Source organism: Leuresthes tenuis, unplaced genomic scaffold (assembly GCF_036924035.1).
Source record: "Leuresthes tenuis unplaced genomic scaffold, fLeuTen1.0.hap1 SCAF_17, whole genome shotgun sequence".
Classification (NCBI taxonomy): Eukaryota; Metazoa; Chordata; class Actinopteri; order Atheriniformes; family Atherinopsidae; genus Leuresthes; species Leuresthes tenuis.
This window is the reverse complement of record NW_027325371.1, coordinates 21,564,199-21,585,446: the sequence shown is the minus strand read 5'-3', so window position 1 is coordinate 21,585,446 and position 21,248 is coordinate 21,564,199. Positions and strand designations below refer to the sequence as shown.

The 21,248-nt window shown below is 45.3% G+C and overlaps 1 protein-coding gene across 17 annotated transcripts in view; it reads right to left on the bottom strand.

The window, feature by feature from the left end:
* Positions 1–21,248, bottom strand: part of nfixb (nuclear factor I/Xb) — a 147,484-nt gene that overhangs the window by 87,139 nt on the left and 39,097 nt on the right. For 7 of the 17 annotated variants that reach the window (XM_072368267.1, XM_072368269.1, XM_072368272.1 and 4 more), the window contains one exon: positions 16,374–16,905. In XM_072368267.1, coding sequence (XP_072224368.1) covers positions 16,374–16,905 — 532 coding nt within the window. Of the gene's footprint in view, positions 1–16,373; positions 16,906–17,347; positions 17,600–17,624; positions 17,750–21,248 lie in introns of those variants that run through there. The other 10 variants (XM_072368275.1, XM_072368268.1, XM_072368273.1 and 7 more) reach the window with 7 other exon arrangements.

Sequence of the window (21,248 nt, the reverse complement as noted above, 5' to 3'; positions counted from 1 at the left end):
AAATACTAAACGTTGCTTAGCAGGCCACCAGCAACTACCATATTGGCTTGTGCTTCTATGGAAATCATGTGATTTGATGTGTTTGAGGAACTGAAAAGGATACGTTTAACCCAAAACCAACTGACTACAATTAAAGGTTGGCAAAACTTACTTATTTCTGGCCATTTTTCTCTTGAACAATTTCAGATCCATTATTCACTTACTTTGATTTGTTTCTTTAGTGTCAGCCAACTCCTGTTAGAAATATCTGACTGTGGAATTCTCCACAAAGCTTACCATCTAACTGCTCTCTCCATCTTTCTGTTGTTGCAAAATTTCTATGAAAGAGGTTACTGGTGGGCTTGGTTTCCTGATCACTTTTTTCTCGAGGTTTCTGCCCCCTAATGGCCAAAAATAATTGACTATAGCCTTTGCTTGGTTCTGGGCCTTGCCAAAAGGACAGTGGTAAGCTAGCTTGGTGGTTCTTGAGCTCTGCGTGGATGGAGAGCCAGGCCTGCATGTTTGTATTGGCCCACTGTCAGCATTCCACATGTCTTTGTGATTTTCAGCTCCCTGACCTCAAGAGACCCTCCACGCTACTGTAAGTCATACTCACACCAGGAGCACAGATGGATCAAGAAGGAACGCTGAAGACCTATTGGTCCTTAGCCGTTACAAAAATACACTTGTAATGGGAAATAAAGGCCATGCTGGAGCTCTCTCAGCCACACTGACATATGAATTGAAGAATCCTTTATAATCAAGTTGATAATCAAGTTGAAGACAGTCTACCAATTTGAGGCGTAAGACATGAACCCATTAGTTATTATATCATACTTGAAAATGCATGTCTTAAGTATCGCTTTTTTATCCTTTTTTTAAAAAAACGAGAATGTTTGCAGCTCAAAATCGCACCAGAGTTGCACTGAGTTATCAGTGCCTGCAAAGTTTAGCTGAGAAGATGGAGGCAGAGTGTTGACATTCCCAGCTGGTGCTTCAAGTGGCACCTCCAGTCAGGAGCAGGAAGCTCCAAAGTGTCAGTTTGCCTGCAGCGGCTTTCATGTGAGATGTGTGATGTATCTTTTGCTGTAACGTTAGTAAGACTAGTCATGGGGCTTCCAGCGAAAATTAAATTAGGAGTTCTAACAAGGTTAGAGGTGCTAATTACAGCCCCATGCTAACTGTCTGGTCAGGAAAAGGGAAAGAGCCCATCTCATTCCAACCACACTGACCGTGTCCGACAGCTTGTCCACTTCCTTTAAGCAGATACTGTTGACCCATCTGTCTCAATGTCCCCTTGCTCCACTTGTCCACATTTCTCACTTCAGTTGACCAAGCAGGTGGTTTTACAACATGACGGAGAGGAGGAAAGTGTGCATATTCCATCGAACTGCACGTGTGTGCGATAAGCAGAGCTTTGGGCGAGCAACAAGAGGACGAAGATAAAGACAGGATTTAGCAAGTTGAGAAAACCTGAAAAAATGAGCAGGGGTGCACGGCCCAGATTAGGAGGAGGTGCTGAGGTGATTAAGTTGCAAGAAGGGAAGGAAAAGTGTGTTCAGAGCCAAATTAAGGAACAAGTAGTGCCTTGGGGCTGATCGAAACAGGATTTACTTGTTGCTGTCCCCAGGTGACTCACTTCTTCACTCATTTACCCAACACTGCTGCAGGGCCTAAACTCCCAAAGACCTCGCAAATGAAGGTGCAGACAGGCAAAAGACTTGGTGTGTGTGTGTGTGTGTGTGTGTGTGTGTGGAGGGTGCATATACACAATCCTGAAGCTAGTTAGAAAACTCTTTCCATTTCTACTGAATTATCTGAAATAAGTGCCTCGTTGACTTACATAAACACGAGTTGATTTCTTAAACAGTCACGAATGTAAACGTTTCAGTTTTGCTCGAACAAGAAAGGTCTCTGTAACAGCTTTCTGTTCAATCAGCCCAGTTTATTCAACTTCAGTCAGTAGAATAATGAATTACAGAGTGAGCCACAATAAACAAATCACAATGCCATAAATTGTCAAAGCAAAACAGAAGTGTGACAGGTGGAGGGGCGGGGGAGCAGAGGCAAAAATGCGAGCATTTTAGTAAACGTCGAATCCACCTCCGGGTAAACTAGTCTTTTTTAATTTGTGCGTGACATATGCACAGTCCAATCGTCAGCGGTCACCAACCCTATTATTCAAAACAACCAAACGCATTAACTGTCAACCACAATCAATGGAGCTGGGAACGAGGCCTGGACCACCTCCATCTCCCAGTTCATACCTCTGCAAACGGAGAGCAAACTGTCTGCTGTCCCCGCCCCCCACCAAAAAATATTCTCATCTCCGCCCTTTGCCCCAGGGATCTGTGTCAGGATGGTTTACACACTAAAAACAAACAGGCATCCTGTTGCAACAGTAAGAGGAATGGATGTGGGTTTGGACCAGTTGGGAGGCAGAGGGAGGAGCGGGGTGGGGTGGAGAGAAGGCGGAATAGAGGCAGGAACGTGGTACGCAGGAGGGGGAGAAAGTGAGAAGAGAGGAGGGAGGGAACACTGGAGGGAGAGAGTGAAAGTTGTCATAAAACGACAATAATAGGAGGCCTCAGTGCCACCCAGTGACCACATCAAGGCTTCTCTAATGACAGGCTGTGCAGAACACAAGTGTGCCTGGTGGAGGGAGAGTGTGTGTGAGTGTGCCTCTTTCTGTCAGTGCTAAAATAAAATGGCTTAGTTAACCAGCTAGTATTATTCTCAGCATAAACACATTTACGGTGCATCATTTACACCCCAAAGCAACGGTGTACACATCTTAAAAAAGTGCAACCAGCAGTTAAGCCAGTGAGTGAACTGCTGTCCAGAACAAACCCAGTCAGAGTAGAGATATATTTCATCTCATTGCAGTACGTCCGCACATTCATTAAGGATACCTGAAAAAGAAAGTAAATTCTCTATCAAAGCTGAGGTTTTATGCATCAGGACTTAAAAAAAATCTATAAAAGCAGAGATTTTGGCAGTTAGGAGATGCTAAGGAGGAAAGACCTCAGCAATCTTAGAGAACAACTGTTGCTGCCCATGAGAATGGTTTTAAGGACATTTCCAAACCATGTGGAGTCCACCATTCTACAGAGAGAGAAAGATTATTCAAAGGTTTCACATTCCAGACAGCTGTCAATGTTCCCAGGAGTGGTGACTCAGCAAGACCCAAGAGCTGCATCCCAGACTCTCTACAGGTCTACAGGTCAAAGTTAATGAAAAGTACAACTAGAAAAAGAGTGAACAAGTATGGTCTGTTTGGAAGGGCTGCAGGAGAAAGCCTCTTCTCTCTAAAAAGAACATGGCAGCACAGCTTAGGTTTGTAAAGTCACATCTCAACACCAAAGTGGAGATGTTTGGTCATAATGCACAGCAGCACGTTTGGAGGAAACCAAACACAGCATATCAGCACAAACACCTCATACCAGCTGCCAAGCACGGTGGTGGAGGGCTGATGATCTGGGCTTGTTCTGCAGCCACAGGACCTGGACACCTTGCAGTCATTGAGTCCAACATGAACTCCTCTGGATACCAAAGTATTCTAGAGTCAAATGTGAGACCATCTGTCCCACAGCTAAAGCTGGGCTGAAACTGGCTCATCAACAGGACAATGATCCCAAACACAGCAGCAAACCTACCACAGAATGTCTCAACTATCTTAATATCTTTGATGGCCGCTAACATGTAAGCTGCAGGCCAAAGAAGACCAGTGCAGCTGTCCCAGTAAAAAGAAACTCAAGCGTTCTCAGGTGAGAGGATGTTTTTTTTGCTGCTTATGAATTCCACTCACAAACTAAGTGGAATTCATAAGCAGTGTCCAAAATCACTCCCTATTAACCACACTCTCATCGAGCACTCAGTGAGGAGCACCTGTGGAATCTAATGCAACCCAACAGTTCTGCTAGAAATTCTTTGTTAATTAAGCCTCTACAGTCTTACTTAACAGTGTTAGAAAGGTGTTAACTCTATTTTCTGTCATTACCGAGGTTGAAGTGGGTGATGCTGGGATACTGGAATGCATTAAGAGGTTATTAACTCAAGGTCTTTCAATTATGAATATTTAAGTCTTGAAAATATTGTGTCCTCCCCTAATGTATGGTAATGGATGGACAAATCAGCAACACTTTCCAATATCTAACATATATATAATTCAGTAAACTGTGTTCTGTTGCTTTTCTGTTGGGTTAAATAAATGCTGTTAGCTCTGTGGCAAACAGGCTTCTGCCACGAGTTGATGCTGCTTCGTGCTGCTGAAATAGCTTCATGTTACTACGACAGAGCATGTGTTTGCATGCCAGCCACAGCAACACTTATAAACAGTCCAAAGACTGGCTTTGGAGCAGATGAACTGCAACAGACATGTCCAATGCACCTGGCATGGAAGTTCAGGGAGAGGACTTGGGCTACATGGCCAGCTGCATGTCGTCGCTATGTGTGATAAACAGTGTGAGTAAGACACCAGAACAAACCTGGACCACGACAGCCAGGCGAGGCAGAAAAGGAGAAAATTCTGTTCTTTTTCACAAACACCTTGTAGAAAAAAAATAAATAAATAATAATACAAAAAAAAAAACCTGGCCACAAAAGAAGCTCTGTGCTAGGGGCTATTTCAGTCAAAGAGTTCTAGTCAGGACAGATCCGCTGAGAGCACAAGTGGGATGGAAAGAGAAAGAGAAAATCGGAGCTTTATTTGGTTAACAACTTCCACGAATCGGTATGGGGAAGAATGTGTGTAATCTGGCTCTGTTTGTTTTGCATTAGGATATAAAATATGTTGGGATTACTTCATCACACATCTAAAAGACCAACGAAAAGGAGACGGGCGAGACTAGAAGTGTGGAGGGGGACGGGGGTGGGGGGGACCACAGTTTTTTGTTAGTTGGGTTTTGGGTAGCATATCAAATGTGCATCGCTGGGACGACAGCTTCGGGAAAGCACACACACACACACACACACACACACACACACACACACACACACACACAAAAGTCAGGGAAATGTTGCAGCGCCAAAAAGACAGCCTCGATCTACATCAATCAGCAGTTACTGCAAACTATTTGACAAGAAGATAATGAAGTGCAGCAGTGGTTCTCAGCCCCCTTCTCTTTTTTTTTTTTTGATATTCATATGAACTTGAACAGTCCGCCATGGAAACCGCTATTTATATTGGCCATAATGTTATCCATCAGTTTGAACTATTTCAGCTGTTTTTCTATAATGTTTATCAAACAGAACGGTTTACTCATTAGCGTCAGCGGTATACAGCATTTCTTGTGATTTCAATTATATGTCGGTTTCTCTATTTCACCATTTCATCAATTACTTTTACTGGTTACTTCGACCATCTGTTTGTTGTTACTAATATCATTCCAATCCATTATTTCAAGCCAAGTATTCAAATAACTATATTCATCCATCGCTTTCAGATTGTATTGATTACTACAAGTTCAAAACCAAGTTTACTTGAGCGGTAACAAAGCCGCCATAGTGGTCAGGGGGAAGCCCCGCCTCCTCAAGGCCTACAGGTATGTCCACAGTCAGGAGCAAAGACAGACCTCTCTGAATTCTAAACCGATTTTCGAGATGTTTTGTTTGTTACAAATGCCAGACGTGCTTCTACGATCCAGAAAACCTGATTCAAAATAGCCTCTTGAAATTCAGCCATGTCCACAGTCAACCTGGGTAACTAAGTAATAAGTTTTACAGGTTAATGTCATGCTGTACGTGACGTGTAAAAGGACCCAGTGTGCAGTCCAATCAGCGCATGTACGTGAAAAATGCCACGTGCTCATTCAAGAGAGAAAAATATAAATATAGACACAAATGGACTACCCATAAAAAGCTATAAATGGAAGGTTTTCAGTTTTTTTTATTTCAAGGACAATAAAATCAGTGCTTAAAAACTGTAAGACTGTGACCAGGGCTGCTGTTTCCTTATGTTAGCTCAAGAGAATTACTCATTGAATATATATATATATATATATATATATATATATATATATATATATGTGTGTGTGTGTGTGGATAATATAATAAATGTCAAAATGTCTGAACTCGGTAAAGAGACTTTTGTGCTAAGAGACCGGATCAGATTCACCCCTGAGTGAGATGGCGGATGGTTTAATCAAAGTCTCTCTGGGTGAGACATCTTTAATTTGCTCATGTAGCAGTTGTGAATCCGATGCCAAACTCTTTGAGTCCATCTGAGCAGAGAAAAAGTTGGAAGCATTTCTCGCACGCAGGTCTTGGAATAATCAGATTTGTGTTTGTGCCTTGATGGAGGCCTCGATCAGAGCGGTGGGGTTAGTTGTGATGCTGCACGGTGTGAACGGTGTCTCGTTAAGGTCTGTTTTACAGCCCTGTCAAAAGGGAACTTATACCCAGATGAAAAGAACAGAAATAACAATAAAATCCCAGACAGTGGGGGGGGGGGGGGGCTGAGATGCTCAGGGCCAAAACCGCAGATAAAAATCTAAACCGCAGAATGAAGGCCAGATTGCTCTTATTCACTGTCATCTCTATTTTTTTCTTCTTCTTCTTTTTTTTTTTCCAGCACGAAAGGAAAGCGAGCGGGACAGAGAGAGTGGCAGAAAAAAAACCCTCACCCCTCCCTTCCCCATCCACCCCTCTCCTCCTCTCAGATTTACTGCTCCTAAATTGTTTGCCCTCTGCTTTTAATGGCCATCTCTAGATCATCAGCTCTTAAAATAAACACCGAGGCTTGGATTACTTTCTCTATCGCCATTCCGCTGAAGCACTTGCAGCGGCTGTGCCCGTCTCCTGCCTTTACCTCGGCTCTCTCTGCGCTCCCCTGTACGTCTGGGCAGCTGGAGGAGAGCCTGACATTAAAGCCGGGCAGCAGAAGAATGGAAACTCAAGTGGGGCTCAGAAGCAGGGTGGTCCTAGTCTAATAATACACCAATCAAATGTTACCACACAAAAGGCAAATAACAGAGCAGATCAGCTCCGTCGCTGCTGCCACTTGAGTGATATCAGAGGCCTTGAAATGCTGAATAATGAGCGTAACAGTAATGATCAGCACCTCGGAATCGTTTGCAGATTGCTTCCCCGCGGATTAATTTTTCAAGAGATCGTACGGGTTTTACAACTTTCCACTTTTGTGGTGACAGATTGCACCCAGTGAAAGACCAGCGAAGGGGGGGGGTCTGGTTTACCTCCGAGCCAGCTTCCAGCTGGGTCGCACAGTGTTCATCGCTCTCTCCCCGTGTGAACACACAAGGCCCACAGGCATCAGGTGTGAAGGGGGGCTCAGGTGCTGCGGGGATCCGGTAGAGGGGGGCTCATGTGTTCCGCTGCAGACAGTGTTTGTTGTCACTCAGCCCGCTTCTACGGCACACATGAGCATACTCACTCTACTGGAGTACACACACACGAACACTTGAAAGCAGTCTTCACACACTTCACTTCTAAGGATCGCAGAGCCACTGGGGGACAGAGGGTTGATCTTTAATTATGGAAAATCAGACTGCATTACTTATCGGAAAGCACAGCGACGGTCCTAATGGAAGGATACACAGTGTGTGAACTGTAGTTAATGTTTGTCATCTACACTCTGACCTTGTTTGAATCTCAGCTGGGGCCCTTCTGTGTGGAGTGCTCTCTCTGCGCCCGCTTGGGCTTTTTTGCAAGTGCTCCAGCTTCTTCCGACAGTCCAAAAGCACGCATTTTAGGTTAACCGGTGATTCTAAAACTGAAAGTAGGTGTGAGCGTGCATGGTTGTTTGTCTCCGTGTGAGCCATTCCGTAAGAAAGTAAATGTTCTTAGTCTCCGGCTAGGTACGTTTTTGACACCAGGGGTGCAGAAGGACACAGACAAAAACATATGAAAATGTTCCTGTACCCTCCTTGGTCTGTGGTTCTCAACCTTTCGCCACCCCTCCACCTTTGTGTGAGCGCTCATAATAACGTACAATAAAATCTATTCTAATGCAAATAATATCACTGGCACAGGGGATATAATGTATAAACCCAGCATAAAACATTTGGCATTTTGTACGTTCTGGTGCATTTAATTTGAAGTTCAAAATTGCAACTGTAAAGAAAGGAAAAAACAAATATGCTGGAATGCCCCTTTAAGACGAATTCCCAACTAAAAAAAACTAATTGGAGGAATCCCACCAGCCCTGACCTCAAAATTTGACGTGGCTGCCCCGAGTATAAAAATCGGTGATGGATGCTCTCACCGAACACACTGCTGTCATGCCAGCAAAAGCTAAGACATATCAAACATGAAACACATCTCAGTTCGGTGTTTGGGTAGCATTTGTGTAAAGCACATTGAGTGTAAGACCAACCAAATGTGATGGTAGAAACTACCAGTTGCCAAAATGTGAGAGCCAGGGTTAGGACTTATGATACCTTTTTGGTGATGGTTTTTACATACGGGAGTGGAGTGCGTGACGCTCCAACGAGGAAGCTGAGCTAACGTCTAAACCATTGTTTTGCCTGCAGGCGAGTCTTTTGTATGGACGTCTCGCCTGCTTTTGTAAGGAAACCATATCTGAGCTGCCATCTCACTTTTAGCAACTTCGGGGATAAAAAGCCCTCCGGACTGATCCGAGCCTAACAAAATGTGTGAATAACATTGAGGTTCTAAAATTACAGTGACATTTTTATATGTCTCACTTGGTCCGTGTCCAATGACAAGTGTTTATTATAACCAGAAATAGCCCTAATATCCCTCCTTCCCGCAAAGGAATACGACCATTGTAAATCTAAGAATCGCAATCTGCCTCGGTGTTGACTCAGAGCCTCAGCGGTCACCGTGTTGTTACTAACTGTATAGGTATCTGCTTATCTGTTTGCATGAGTTTCGGGGGATGCCCTCTATAGAGTGAAAGTGATCTGAGTGGATTCCTCTGGCAGAGTTCTGTGCTCCGAAGCGCCACGGAAACAACCCAGCACTGCACGGCCGCTCGCCGTGCCAACCAGGCCAGTCGCTGACACTCCTTGGAAATCACCCAGCAAAGGTGCACTGAGGGAAAAAAAAAAAAAGCTGCGTGGCCATGGCAACTCTATTCATCTGCCTTTCTGGACAGCTACCCGGTGCAAAGATACAGTTAAGCCGTCTGACGCATGAGAGCCGTCAGGTTTGCCTCGAAAAAAAGAACTTTTCAAAGATAAAAAAAATACACAAAAATTAAAGTAGATGTTTTGGCATGCGTTTTTCTGATAAATGTATCCAAAGAATGTATCATCAAAAACTCATTTTTTCCCTCTAATCTCCTCCATATTTCATTGCTCATCAGGGAGGAGGAAGAGGAGGAGGGCGGAAAAAAACCCCAACAAAAAAAAAAAAGAAACAAAACACGGTATTTTCCTACCTTTTAAGAAATGTATGCATCTGAACTGCCAATAGGAATTCAAATAGGTCTGAAATTATAGACGGGAGACTTTAGCGCTGACAGTTGATGGGTATAATGAGAACGTAACCATCCAAAGCCTGTGAAATGGAGCTGGCCGTCCACACGAAAAGCAAACAGACGGAGAAAGTGAGTGAACGAGTCAGGTGATTTTTTATTTTTTTTCCTCTTGAGCGGGAGCCCAGAGCTGGACAGAGTCCTGCTCTGAAGAGTGTCTTCACAAAAAGTATGAAGAAGAAGAAGGGAGCTGGATGAATAAGATGGATGATTACTCAGGAATGTGAGGCTGAGATAAGTGAGGGCAAGTCAGTAAAGAAAAGAGAAGAAAAACTGCCTTTAATATATGCAATGGAACATGCTGGACTCACATAAGAGACCGAATCGTCCATTAATAAAACAACATAAAAAAAAAACAGTGTTAGAATTATGATCATTGTCAAAGTAATCTTAATCCGAGAGCAGTAAAGCGCTTGGAAGTGATGCAAAGAAAAAGAAAAAAAGAGAGGAAACGTAGCCTCCTTTTCTCTCTCCACAGCATAAATCCCTCTTCATTTTCCTTTGTCTCTGTCTGAGCGCCACATTTGCTGTTCAGCTGCTCAGTGACACGGCAAGTTTATTTATTTATCCCTTTCCCGTTAATTAGAACATTTGCGCTGACAAACACGGAAGTAGTCGCATTAGCGCCTAGTTTGCACCCACCTTCCCCTGACTGTCGCCTCACCGGATGCCGAAAGAAAGGAGCGCCGCGCTTTAAGTGATGCTAACGGAAAAGAGACACCCAGGTGCACATGGGAAAAAAAAAAAAAGGCGCTGCCAGCGTTTCTGGACTTGGTGAGAGAGTCTTATGTAAATACATCAAACGGTTAATTAGACTAGTTTGTCTGGATAATCATCGGGAAAAGTTAGAAAAGGCTCGAAGCAAATAGAACATAATGCTCAAATAAAAGGCATGGAGCATACAGTCAGTAGCTGTATTCCATACTGTGCTCATCACAGGGAGCAGGACCCCCCACCTCTGCAGGCCCATATATTCACTCTGTTATTTCAGTTAACAAAAGAGGGGCTCTTGAGGCCATGGGTGGATCCATGAAAGGAAGAAAGGAGCCCTGCTCCTGGTCCTGGCTGAATAGGGGCCTTTCACACTTAGAGAGGCCTGTTTACTCTCGCTCAATAATGGCTCTAATTTTCTGATCATTATTGAGTAATTCCATCCAGCCCCACACCCAGCGTTTAACGCTTTCTCCCATCACTCACGGCTGGGGCCCCGGGTCTCTGTCCAGACTGATGAACAATGCACGTTTTCCATCCCCTCTAAATCCTTCAACTCTTAATTCAGACTTCCATTTCCTGCTCTGCCTATTAAGACATTTAGCCAAAGTCAAAATTATTCAAAAGGCACACATTATATTAATCATTTACAATTGCTTATTTGCCTTTAACAGTTCTTTTCCACATGTGGAATCGCTCGCTGCTCTGATTGGAGAGGATCTGTGTTTTATCCTCCATTTTGTTTTGGACCCGAGTCCACACAGGCACCATCACACCGAGTAACAATATTCGCTCCGCTAAAAATGCGCTTGGAAGAGGTTTTGAAGGGAAAGAAAAAAAAGGGGGGAGCAGAAAAAAAAGGAAAAAAGGAGCGCGTCTGGTACCGTGATAGTCATTTTATTCAACGTGCCGACATCTCCGCAAAATAAGACCTGATTTGAAAATGTGCGGCTCGCCTGTTCTGGCAGCCCGTGGTGAGAAAGCACCCACAGGAGCGCTGGTAAAGGGGCGCAGAGGGGAAGAAGCGTTAAGCGAAAACAAGGATATGGGGGGAAAAATGTTAAAATGAGAGAGAAAGAAAAGGATCAGAAGAGGAGAAGTTGGCAGAGACTGTGTGTCGGTTTGAAAAGCTGGCACCTTCCAAACAGAGCTGCAGCTTTGGGTGCCAAACGCTGCCAACCAGCCCCACTAGCCTGAATATGTGCCCTCCCTCTGTCTTTGTTGTCAGCATGGCATTTCGCATTATCTTCATTCTATGCTTTTCTTTTTACTTTATATCGGCGCTCAATATCATCCTAACAGCTATGAGTGACATTTATTACCGTCATATGAGAAAACAAATGAGGCTTTTATCCACCAATCATTAGGGTTTGTTTCAAGAATTTTCATTTAGCTTATTTTGTTTAAGAGGATTTGTTAGAGTACAAGTCCTTTTTTTAAAAAAGGCTGTAAATAAAGATCCACACACACACGTTCTCCGTATGGAAAGAGCTGCCCCGATTACAGGGCAGCCTCCGTGTGCTCTGCTCCACTGGACCGCGGGAACAAGACGTGAGGAGAACCGATCAGATTCTAGCTGCTGGGAAACGGCCCAGAAAAGACTGCTCTCCTCTTTCCTCCTTCCTTTCTGCTCTTCTCCTCTCCTCCTGCTCTCTGCCCCTCGGCCCCGGCGGCTCCGGAGCCAAGCCGCCCCTCCTACGTGGGGACACGTATGTTTTGAGCGGACAGGCAGATTTCAGGCCTGGCGCTCGTACAGAGGAAGGAGAGGACAAACAGTGTTAGAGACGAAGAATAACACAGCGGAGAAACTACGGGATTAAAGGTGCGTTGTTTTGTTTTTTTCTTCCTGCTTGCTATTTATAGAGAGGAGGAAAAAAACCACGTAATTCCTCACTCTGGCACATCTTACTTGTCTTGTTTCATTTGCTGGACCATTACTATAAGTTCTTGCTCTTTACTAATTCAGTTTCTTGTATTTAATAAATAAATACATTTCTGTTTGTTAAAGGAAAAAAGTGAAGTGAGGAGCACTCCTAAAGAGACACCACAACATTTATTTATTAATCTTAATTACACAAATAATTAAAAGTCACTGTACAGTGAAATTAGGAAATAAAGCTGCTCCATGTTGCCCACATGAAGCACTTTCTGCTACAAAGAATTTTTCTATTTGCAAAGCTAAGACCCAACTTTCATTTCAAAATTACCCATAATTCAATCATACACTCAGCCTTTTGTGCATCTTTTTCAGTATTATTCACTAAACTGGATAATTAGAGTGAATACGAAGCAGGCTGGCTTTCTACCAAGACCATAGTCTATAGAGGTGGAGGAGAGGTGGAGGAGAGCGGTGAGAGAGCGGTCAAAAGAGGTCAGGGGATCGGACCGAGCCTGAGCGGAACCGTTCGCGTCTTTTCATCATTTGGAAGCGCGATCGCTCTGGAATAATCTGTTTACCAGTGATTCCTTAGACTCCACACACCCTGCTCCTCTGCTGTCTTCCTTTTTCCTGTGGCACGTGCGCACACATGCGTTGCTAACTGGAAAAGCTGGGGAGCGCGGGCCAAGTGGCGGCTGTCGGAGGCCCGTCCGCCTCATATTAAAAGGTGTCACCAACGCCGTCCCGCCATCAGAGGGGCTCACGATGAAGCTCAAACTTTATAGGGCGCTTTATTTCGAATGACAACAGAGCAGAGGAAAGTTTCCGCTGAAAGTTTTATTTTATTTTATTTTTCACACCCGATGAATGCGGCTCCCCCCGGCGCCGACGCTCTGTTTCTCCGTCGGCCCGGGTTACGGAGCGGTGCCAGAAAACCGGAGCACGGGTCTGCTCTCCGTCCAGAAAAGTCTCTGCTCTGAGCAACACAATCAGCCAGGGAAAGCTGGAGATTGCTTTTTTGTTCTTTTAATCATTGCAGGTCCCTCTTTTGGAAACACACGTCGAACCACGGCGTACGATGGCGGCTGGTGCTGCTGCGCATATTCTGCTAAAAATAAAGCAACAATGTAAAAAAAACCTGCTCCTTTTTGGTCTCTTCTTCATATGCAACCACACATCTGATAATGCAACCTCCTTTTGAAGCTCAGGATATTGGGCACAGCAGATAAGATGTGTGTGATGGATTACGGTGAGTTGAAGGCATTAAGTCTATCAGTCTGTCCCTTCCTTTGTTTGTCTCTTTTAAAAAGAGATTTTCTCTTGGTCGTTCAGAACGTCGGGACAACACACAGAGACAGGCTGATGGGTGAATGAACATCTGAGGCTCGCAGTCACATCGTAGCAGCGTGGAGATACGGCGCAGTCTGGCACACACACGCTCTTGGCTTTCGGACCTGGCCCAGGCACCTCTCTGGTCCGTCTGTCTCCAGCGCGGAGAACAAATATTGAGGCTGTGCTCTCAGAAACATCTTTTCATCATAACAGCACAAGTAATGAAAGCCGTATGAGGCTCGCGCTCCAAACATGACTAATGCTGGAGCTCTGCGGCGTCGCCAGGCCGACAAACGTGGAACTTCGAAAAACATGACCTGAGCTGGGGGGGGGGTGTCTAGGTGGAGGAGGGCCTCCTCCAGGCGCCCGGCTGCTGAGCCAGACCTCGGTTTCGATAGCCGTGTGCGATCAAAGATGAGATCAGATCCACCCCCTCTCCTTTCTATCTCTGCGATTTCCTCCACATCCCAGAACTATTATTCTCATCATCGAAAGCGGCAGTCAGTGAGAAGAAATTGAACCAGTCTCATCAGTCTGTGGCAATCACATCATCATGCTGCGTGTGTGTGTGTGTGTGTGTGCGTGTGTGTGTGTGTGTGTGTGTGTGTGTGCGTGTGTATAAGCAGGTACTTGTCAAAGGAAAAGGATCAGGCTTGTTTTGGTAGTGGGACCTTGCTCTGCAGCTGCAGTGCAGAAGCGCAGCAGCTTTGATGTGTCCCTGCTCTCACTGCCCCGCTTGGAGGGGCCCAACTCTATAATTGGACAAAAGCAGAGACGCACACTGTATGGAGGAGGGGGGGGTTAGTGCATGTGTGTGCGTGCGGAGAGGTGTATCTCTGTCCATCATTGAAAGCAGAGCTGGCAACAGTGACATCAGCGGGGACAAGAGGACAGAAACACAGCGGCGGAGACAGGCTGCGGTCCAATCATCAGGCCTGGCAACCCATAGCTTCCGCAAGACACAGACACCCTGGAACGGGGGAGCTAAGAATAAAACTGTAACGCTGCCACCCAAAATGTTAGAGTGGAGCCACTGTCTGCCTGTCCTCTGTGAACTCTCGTTAACCCCAGCTCGTCTCGTGGAAAAACCAAAACAGACGGTTGTTTTTTTTGTTTTATTCCACGTATTTCCTGCTCAGCTCTTCACAAGGTGCTGCTCAGGCTGCCGCGGGAAAGCTGAGCAGGGCCAGAGCAGGAAACCCTCTCCTTCTCAAACATTCGGCTTTTCCGGGAGCACAAAAATGAGCAACTCTACAGAACACCAGGAGATGGTTCGGTACTTGAAAAGCAGCTAAACTAAAGCATATTTTTAGGAGGAAGAGTCATTTATGTGCTAAAAAGGAATGAAATTATGAGCACGGTGTGAGCTGGAGGATTCTGCCACAGACTTTTTTTTTTAAAAACAAAAAAGAGGGGGAAAAAAAAAGGCTTTTCTCCAAGGGGCAGCAGGCTGCTCTGGGAGCTAATCTGAGCGGCGGTTCGCCACAGCGCATTGTGAATCAGGAAGAGGCGCTCGCAAAGGCCCCGCAAACTCAAGCCGAGTTACACACTGGGCTGAAAGGAGCCTGGCATGAGGGACCCTGTCACAGAGGAGCTCTGCACCTCCCTGCCAAGGAGAAGAATTAAGGCCCCGGAACTGTGTGCCAGCGAGAGAACGCAGGGCAACAGCAAAGGGCTGAAGCCGGGCTTTACACCTGAGTCAAACCGCAAACACCTGACGGAAACAGACATTAAAGCGGATCAGCGGAGAGGAGGGACGGCACACCTCAGCGCAATATGTCAATTTATCCAACACTCTGTAGCTGCCGTTCAACCTTTTGGCAGCACATATTTAAGCAACTACAAACATGTTTAATTGACTCACAGCAACACCTGCAAAACCGCTGTTAAATTCAGGTTATATCAAAGGCATTTTCAAAGAAGAAACACATGACATCAACTCACGGGCAAATTGTTTCGAATCGCTGCAGAAGCGTCAGACCTTGGTAATACCTTAAAAATAGCTTCAAATCGGCATCGTTAAATATAATAATGTTCTAGTGTTTTATCCATTTTGGTTGCAAAGCAACGAACAAAATGAGGATTTAGTTATTTCACATCATCGTGTTAAATTACCATTCAGATTCTGCATTTGTCTTCGGTTAATGATGATTTTGCATCAGTAACAGAGAGAATAATCTATTATATTTAACAGTGTGGAACAACGTCCTCACATATTAATGCATTTGATTATTCCAATTTACGAAACGTGTGGCAAATTTGGGAAAATTAAACATTTCACATCTGTGAACAGCGAGCGGGGCTGCTGGAGTGTGAGTGTGTGTGTGTGTGTGTGTGTGTGCGGAGAGCAGCGATAGGCTGACAGACAGACCGACTCTCCCTGCCTCCTAAACTACCTGGGACCAGGCCAGCTGTCACCGTGCTCTCCAGACCACCACGCACACACCAGAACCCGCAGATACACGCCGCGCTGCTATGACCAGTCTCACGGTGCACATACACAGGGATTAGAGGCACATGACAAGCTGCTTCTCACACGCACGTAAACACACACACACACACACACACTCACACGCACAGATAAACAGGTTTGCAGATGCTTTTGTTTACTGATGGCACCGCAAAACATGTACATTTGGATTTAGGCAAATTTGCACACAAATGCTTGAACAAATGTACCAATGCAAACATATCTTAGTAAACACGAATTTTAAGCCCGACTGTCAAATTTTCTGAATCTCTTTAAACCAGATAGAAACATCCATTTCAATTTTTCCCTTTTTTTTTTCTCGTGGCGGGTTTTCAGCGCAGACTGTCCCTTTAAATGCCGAGGCATGGTCCTCATCTCAGTCCTGACTGGGTTATAAAAGCTTGGCACGGGGTCTGCTTGGTACACAGTGCAGGGCTGGGTCTAAGCTGTGACTCTAATGCCAAAGCGTGTGTGTGTGTGTGTGTGTGTGTGTCAAACCGACTGGTGTGTGAGGGCTCGCTGTGCGATCTGTGGGCACCACATACCTGGTGTGTGGACGAAGTAGGCAAGGTAGAGATCCAGCTCCTTGACCGTCACCCCAATGTGGTGCGGCTGGACGCACAGACCGTGGTTGGAGCACTGGGGCGACTTGACCAGCCGCTCGCCGTCCGTGCTCTCCAGGGGGCTGCCCTTAAACAGGATGACCATGACCAGGTCCAGCCTCCACACCTTGTCGGCCTGGCGGAGGCAGTCGATGCGGCGGATCTTGCCCTTCTGGTCAGGGTTGGAGAGGACGCAGCAGGGAGGCTTCTTCCCTGTGATGGTGAGCACAAAGTCCTCGCGGAACTCAGGCCGGATGTCCTTGCGGAGCTTGGCCAGCAGGCGCGAGGCCCACTTCTGCTTGATCTCTGGCTTCTCCCCCAGCAGCTCGTCCTTCACCGCGCGCTCCTCATCCTTGGTCATCCTCTTTTCGTGCTTCTTGAAGTATTTGCGCTTGCGGGCCTGCAGGTTGAACCAGGTGTAGGAAAAGGCACGGACATGGGGGAGGAGGGCCTCAATGAAGGGATGAAATTCATCCTGATGAGAGACAGGAAGGTGTGATGTTGAGAAAACGTTTGAAATTTGAAAGAGACAAAAAAAAACATTTCAATAAAAATAGGAAATGAAAATGTGACAAAAAAGGAAAACAGAGTGTTTGGATGTCCTCCTTAGCATAGCAAAAAGATTTAAATCAAACATGAATTTGAACTGGAACGTATTGCAAAAATATCATCCCTAAAATGTATTGATTCAAAAGCATGCAAACATGCAGGAAAAAGAACATTTATCTTAGCTGGAAGATGCAGAAATGTCTCGTGTAAAGCAGTCTTTCACAGAAAAAACAACAAAAACGACAAAAAACATCCAACGCAAGGAGATTTTACAAAGCACGTATCCAGAGGCAAATGAAAAACTGAGCCAAGTTGCACTCCCGGGTTTCTGCACCAAAAAGACAAGTTATTCTGTTGTACCATAATACCTTCACTACATATCTCTGGGCAACAAAGCCCAGATCTCGCCACAGCGTTCCTGTGCCAGGGTTGCCACACATCGGTCGCTCACCACCGCCAAGCTTTGCCGCCACTAGACCACTGTTGAAATGTGCCGCTAAAAGATCAGCCATACCATCTCCCTATCTCAGCTACCATGCAAGGGGAGCTCCAACCAGACTCACATTTCCACAACAAACTGAAAGCAGACACAAATCACCACAGCAAAGCACACTGCTAGAGGAAGACAGACGGCCTGGTAGTTACCATTTTGCACTCTCATCATAAATTTGGCACGGCGTTAAAAGTGAAAAAAAAAAAAAATCTCCTGCACCAGTTTTTTTTTTTTTTTCCCTTCCGCGCTCCCCGATGTAAAGCGGGTGCTGGTTTGGCAGGGCGTGGAGAATTAGCAGATGAAAAAAAAAAAAAGAGGAAAAAAAAACTTGGATGGGGGCTGGGGGTGTAAAAAAATAATTAGCAGAACACGCTGCTCGCTAAAAACAGTGGGCCAAAGTTTAAAACCAAAACAAGGAGAGTCTGAGACTTTGGGCGAGAAAATTCACCGCAGGTCTTCAGCAAAAAAACGCAAACGATGACAAAACAAACAAAAAATAAAACAAATAATTAAATTTGAAAAAAAAAATTTTTTTTTTAAATTTTAAAATCTTGGAGCACAAAAAGTTTAAATCAGATAAAAAAATATTAACAGTTAAGCATGACGTTGGAAAAAAAAAAAAAAGACTTCAACAACAGTGTTGTTCAAATGCATTTACAATAAAAACTCCTTTGTGCTACGCAAAAAAAATAAAAAATTTGAAAAATTGAATCTCGGAAGAAAAAAAAAAATCCTTGGCAAAGTGTTATTGGTAGTGGTGTCTGTTCTGATCCCTGGGCCCGGCACAAGACTCACACACACACACACACACGCTCAAAAACACACACAGATGGGGGGGCCAGGGAGAGCCGAGCACAGAATAGGAGGGAGAAAAAAAATAAGAGAGCCGAATCAATGTTGGACGAGCGCATACGACCGCTGGCAAAGCTGAGTGCTGCTTCTTTTTTCCCCCTTTTCTCTCCAACTCTCTCTCTTTCTCTTTCTGTTTCTCGCCGGCCGTCTCTCGTCCTCTCCGCGTTCTTTCCCTAACCATTGCTTGAGCCTCTGCCAGCGCGAGTAGGGCCCACCTATTTGGCACCGAGATGCCTGTAGCCCAGCCAATGCGTTCGCTTCAAGAGCTGAAAAGGGAGGGTAAAAGAGAAAGAGGAGAGGGTTGGGAGGAGATCGGGGTGGGTGGGGGGTGGTGGTTGTGTAGTGGCAGGGACAGAGAGAGAGAGAGGGTGGTGGTAGAGCAGGTGGGGGTGCGAGAGTGCGCGCAGCCTTGTCCAATGCCGCACAATTTTGCCAAATCGACAAGCTCCACCCTGACACGGAGGCAAAGTTCAGGGGAGCATGTCTTCTCCTGCACCGTCCTCCATAGCCCTCAGCCTGCCGCCTCCATCTTTACTGTGGTCGCCGACGCCACTTCGTCTCCCTCAAACCCCACACGAACTCCCCCGCCCGCCCTCCTCCGCCTCTCTACCCCTCTCCCTGCTTGCATAATGCCACCTTGGCAGAGGATGGCAAAGAGAGGACACACAGCTTCAGGGTCCCTCCAGACCCTACCACAGGCAGCTGCTCGCGGGTTTACCACAGCAAACAAAGAGGGAGAAGCAAACCCAGGCAGCCACACTCCTCTCTGCACACACAGGACTGAATGACGGGGGGACGATTTAGAAAGCACCAACACTGACATGAATGTAAAAAGCGGGTGGTGGTGGAAGGAAGTGAGCAGAAGCGACAGCATTCACCTCAGCTGTTTCAAACAGCACAGCAAGCAGAAGACAAATGATCGGCAAGAGCACCAGCTTCTCGCAGAAATCCCAAATTTGCTCAGCGTCTTCTCTCGGGAGGCAACGGCAACGACTGCCTCGTTGCCTCGCAGTGAAGCGTGTCACTCAGGGCTGCACCTGCTCTGCAGGCAGCTACACTGAAGGCACGAGTGCTGCCGAATCACAGACCTGGAGCGGAGGCTTGTGACTCCAAACAAAAGCAACACACACATGGCGGCGAGAGGAAGAGTCTTCCAAATCAATGGCTACCGCACCTTCCAATTATCCGCAAGACACTGTTTCCTGTGAAAAGATCGGTTAATGAAAGCGAATTATTACTTCACTTGTTTCTCAAGCAAAATGCCAAAGCAAACTTTCAGGCTGTGGGTTGGGACGCGCTCTGCGGATATTTTAGAAACATATCCCTACGTCTCTGGCACTTAACAGATTCATCAAATGAAAGAACTGTAGCGGTAAAAGAGTGTTTTTACGACTTATTTGAATTGAGGTATTTCCTTCTAGGGCATAATTTGCTTTACGTGAGGTTAAAAAAATACAATAAAAAGACAAAAGTCTGAATTCTACAGTGATAAAGATGATTAAAATCCTCCTTTAATAAAAAAATAAAAACAGAAGTGCACATGCCAACAGGAAAGGCGCAAACTGTCAAACACTCACAATGCCACCATTCTCTCAGTGATAAACATCCCGGCCTCCTCGCAGCACAGCATTTACAGCAGCCTAATGAAACGCTGCCGCCGTCCGAAGGCCAGCACACCTCCACGCTCATCCCCGGCTCTTTGTGCGCCGCCGACAGACGCCAGGGTTTGATGTATGGTCAGATAATGCCACAAAGGACCCTGGCAGCGCTCACAAATGTCCTCGTGGGTGTGTGAGTGAAACATAAATGTTGTGTTCGCTTGCACCTGCACAGAACTTACTGTGGCAGGAGAAGATATCTGGCACTTGAATGCCATTTCCTGTGTCTGTGGATTTCAAAATTAACTAAAGCCTGTTAGGTGACCCTGCCAAAATGCAAATACACCAGCATTCAAATGTCAGTAGAATTTGACTTCAAGGAGTTTGAAGTCATTTTCCTTAGCTAAGCTATTTGCGTTATACAGGCTGAGTTACATATTCACTTCCCAGGAATAACTGTATTATCTCAAACTGCCAAATCTGGAGGGAAGAAAAACTATTTTCAAAACATCCACATTTGCATGCCTGTCCTATCTGCTGCACCACACTAGGCCCATGTTGAGCCTTTCTACGTTGTTGAAATATAGGCTATATGCTTATTTAGGTTGTCGAACCGGCATAAAGCCATCACGGAAGGCGGCTCTCAGATAATCTCCTTACCTGGAAATTAAATTAAACCCAAATGCGCTTTGGCCTTTGGCTTTAATTCGGTTTTATTATCAATTAGCAGTCGAAGTTGTCGATGTTTCGTAGGTGAGATTTTCAGAAGCTGCGCAAGACTTTGCTTCCTCACATAACCCTTAAAAAAAGTTTTGACAGGGTCACGATAAAAGTCCGAGAGTAAATAAATAAACAAGTAAGTAATCTAATTAATAAATTAATACATTTCCACGCAATCAAAGTCATGTTTCTCGGACTGATTCCCTCGTCAACCACCCAGGCCCCTCGTTAATAGAAGGGGAAAAAAACAATAAAAAAAAAATGCGTCATCGTTTCTTCTTTTTCTTCGTCGTCTTTTCACTTTTGGCATTTAACGCGTGAATGCTTAAAACGGGGAGAAGACAACATGGTTTGTGCCACGACGCAAGGGGAGAAAAAAAAAACTAACAAACGACACATTTGTAACTCGTTTAAGAAAACCTGACATCAATTAATACCGAGAGAAGAGACCTCTGAACGCACCCCAAACAGGCTCTTAAAATGAAGTCAGTCAAATGAGGTAACCTCCTGAGTGGCTTTTTTTAACTCTTTATTTGAATAACCTTCCAAAACCCTCATTTAAAGGAAGGGGGGTATTTAAAACGCGTCTTGTCATCTATTGGAGGC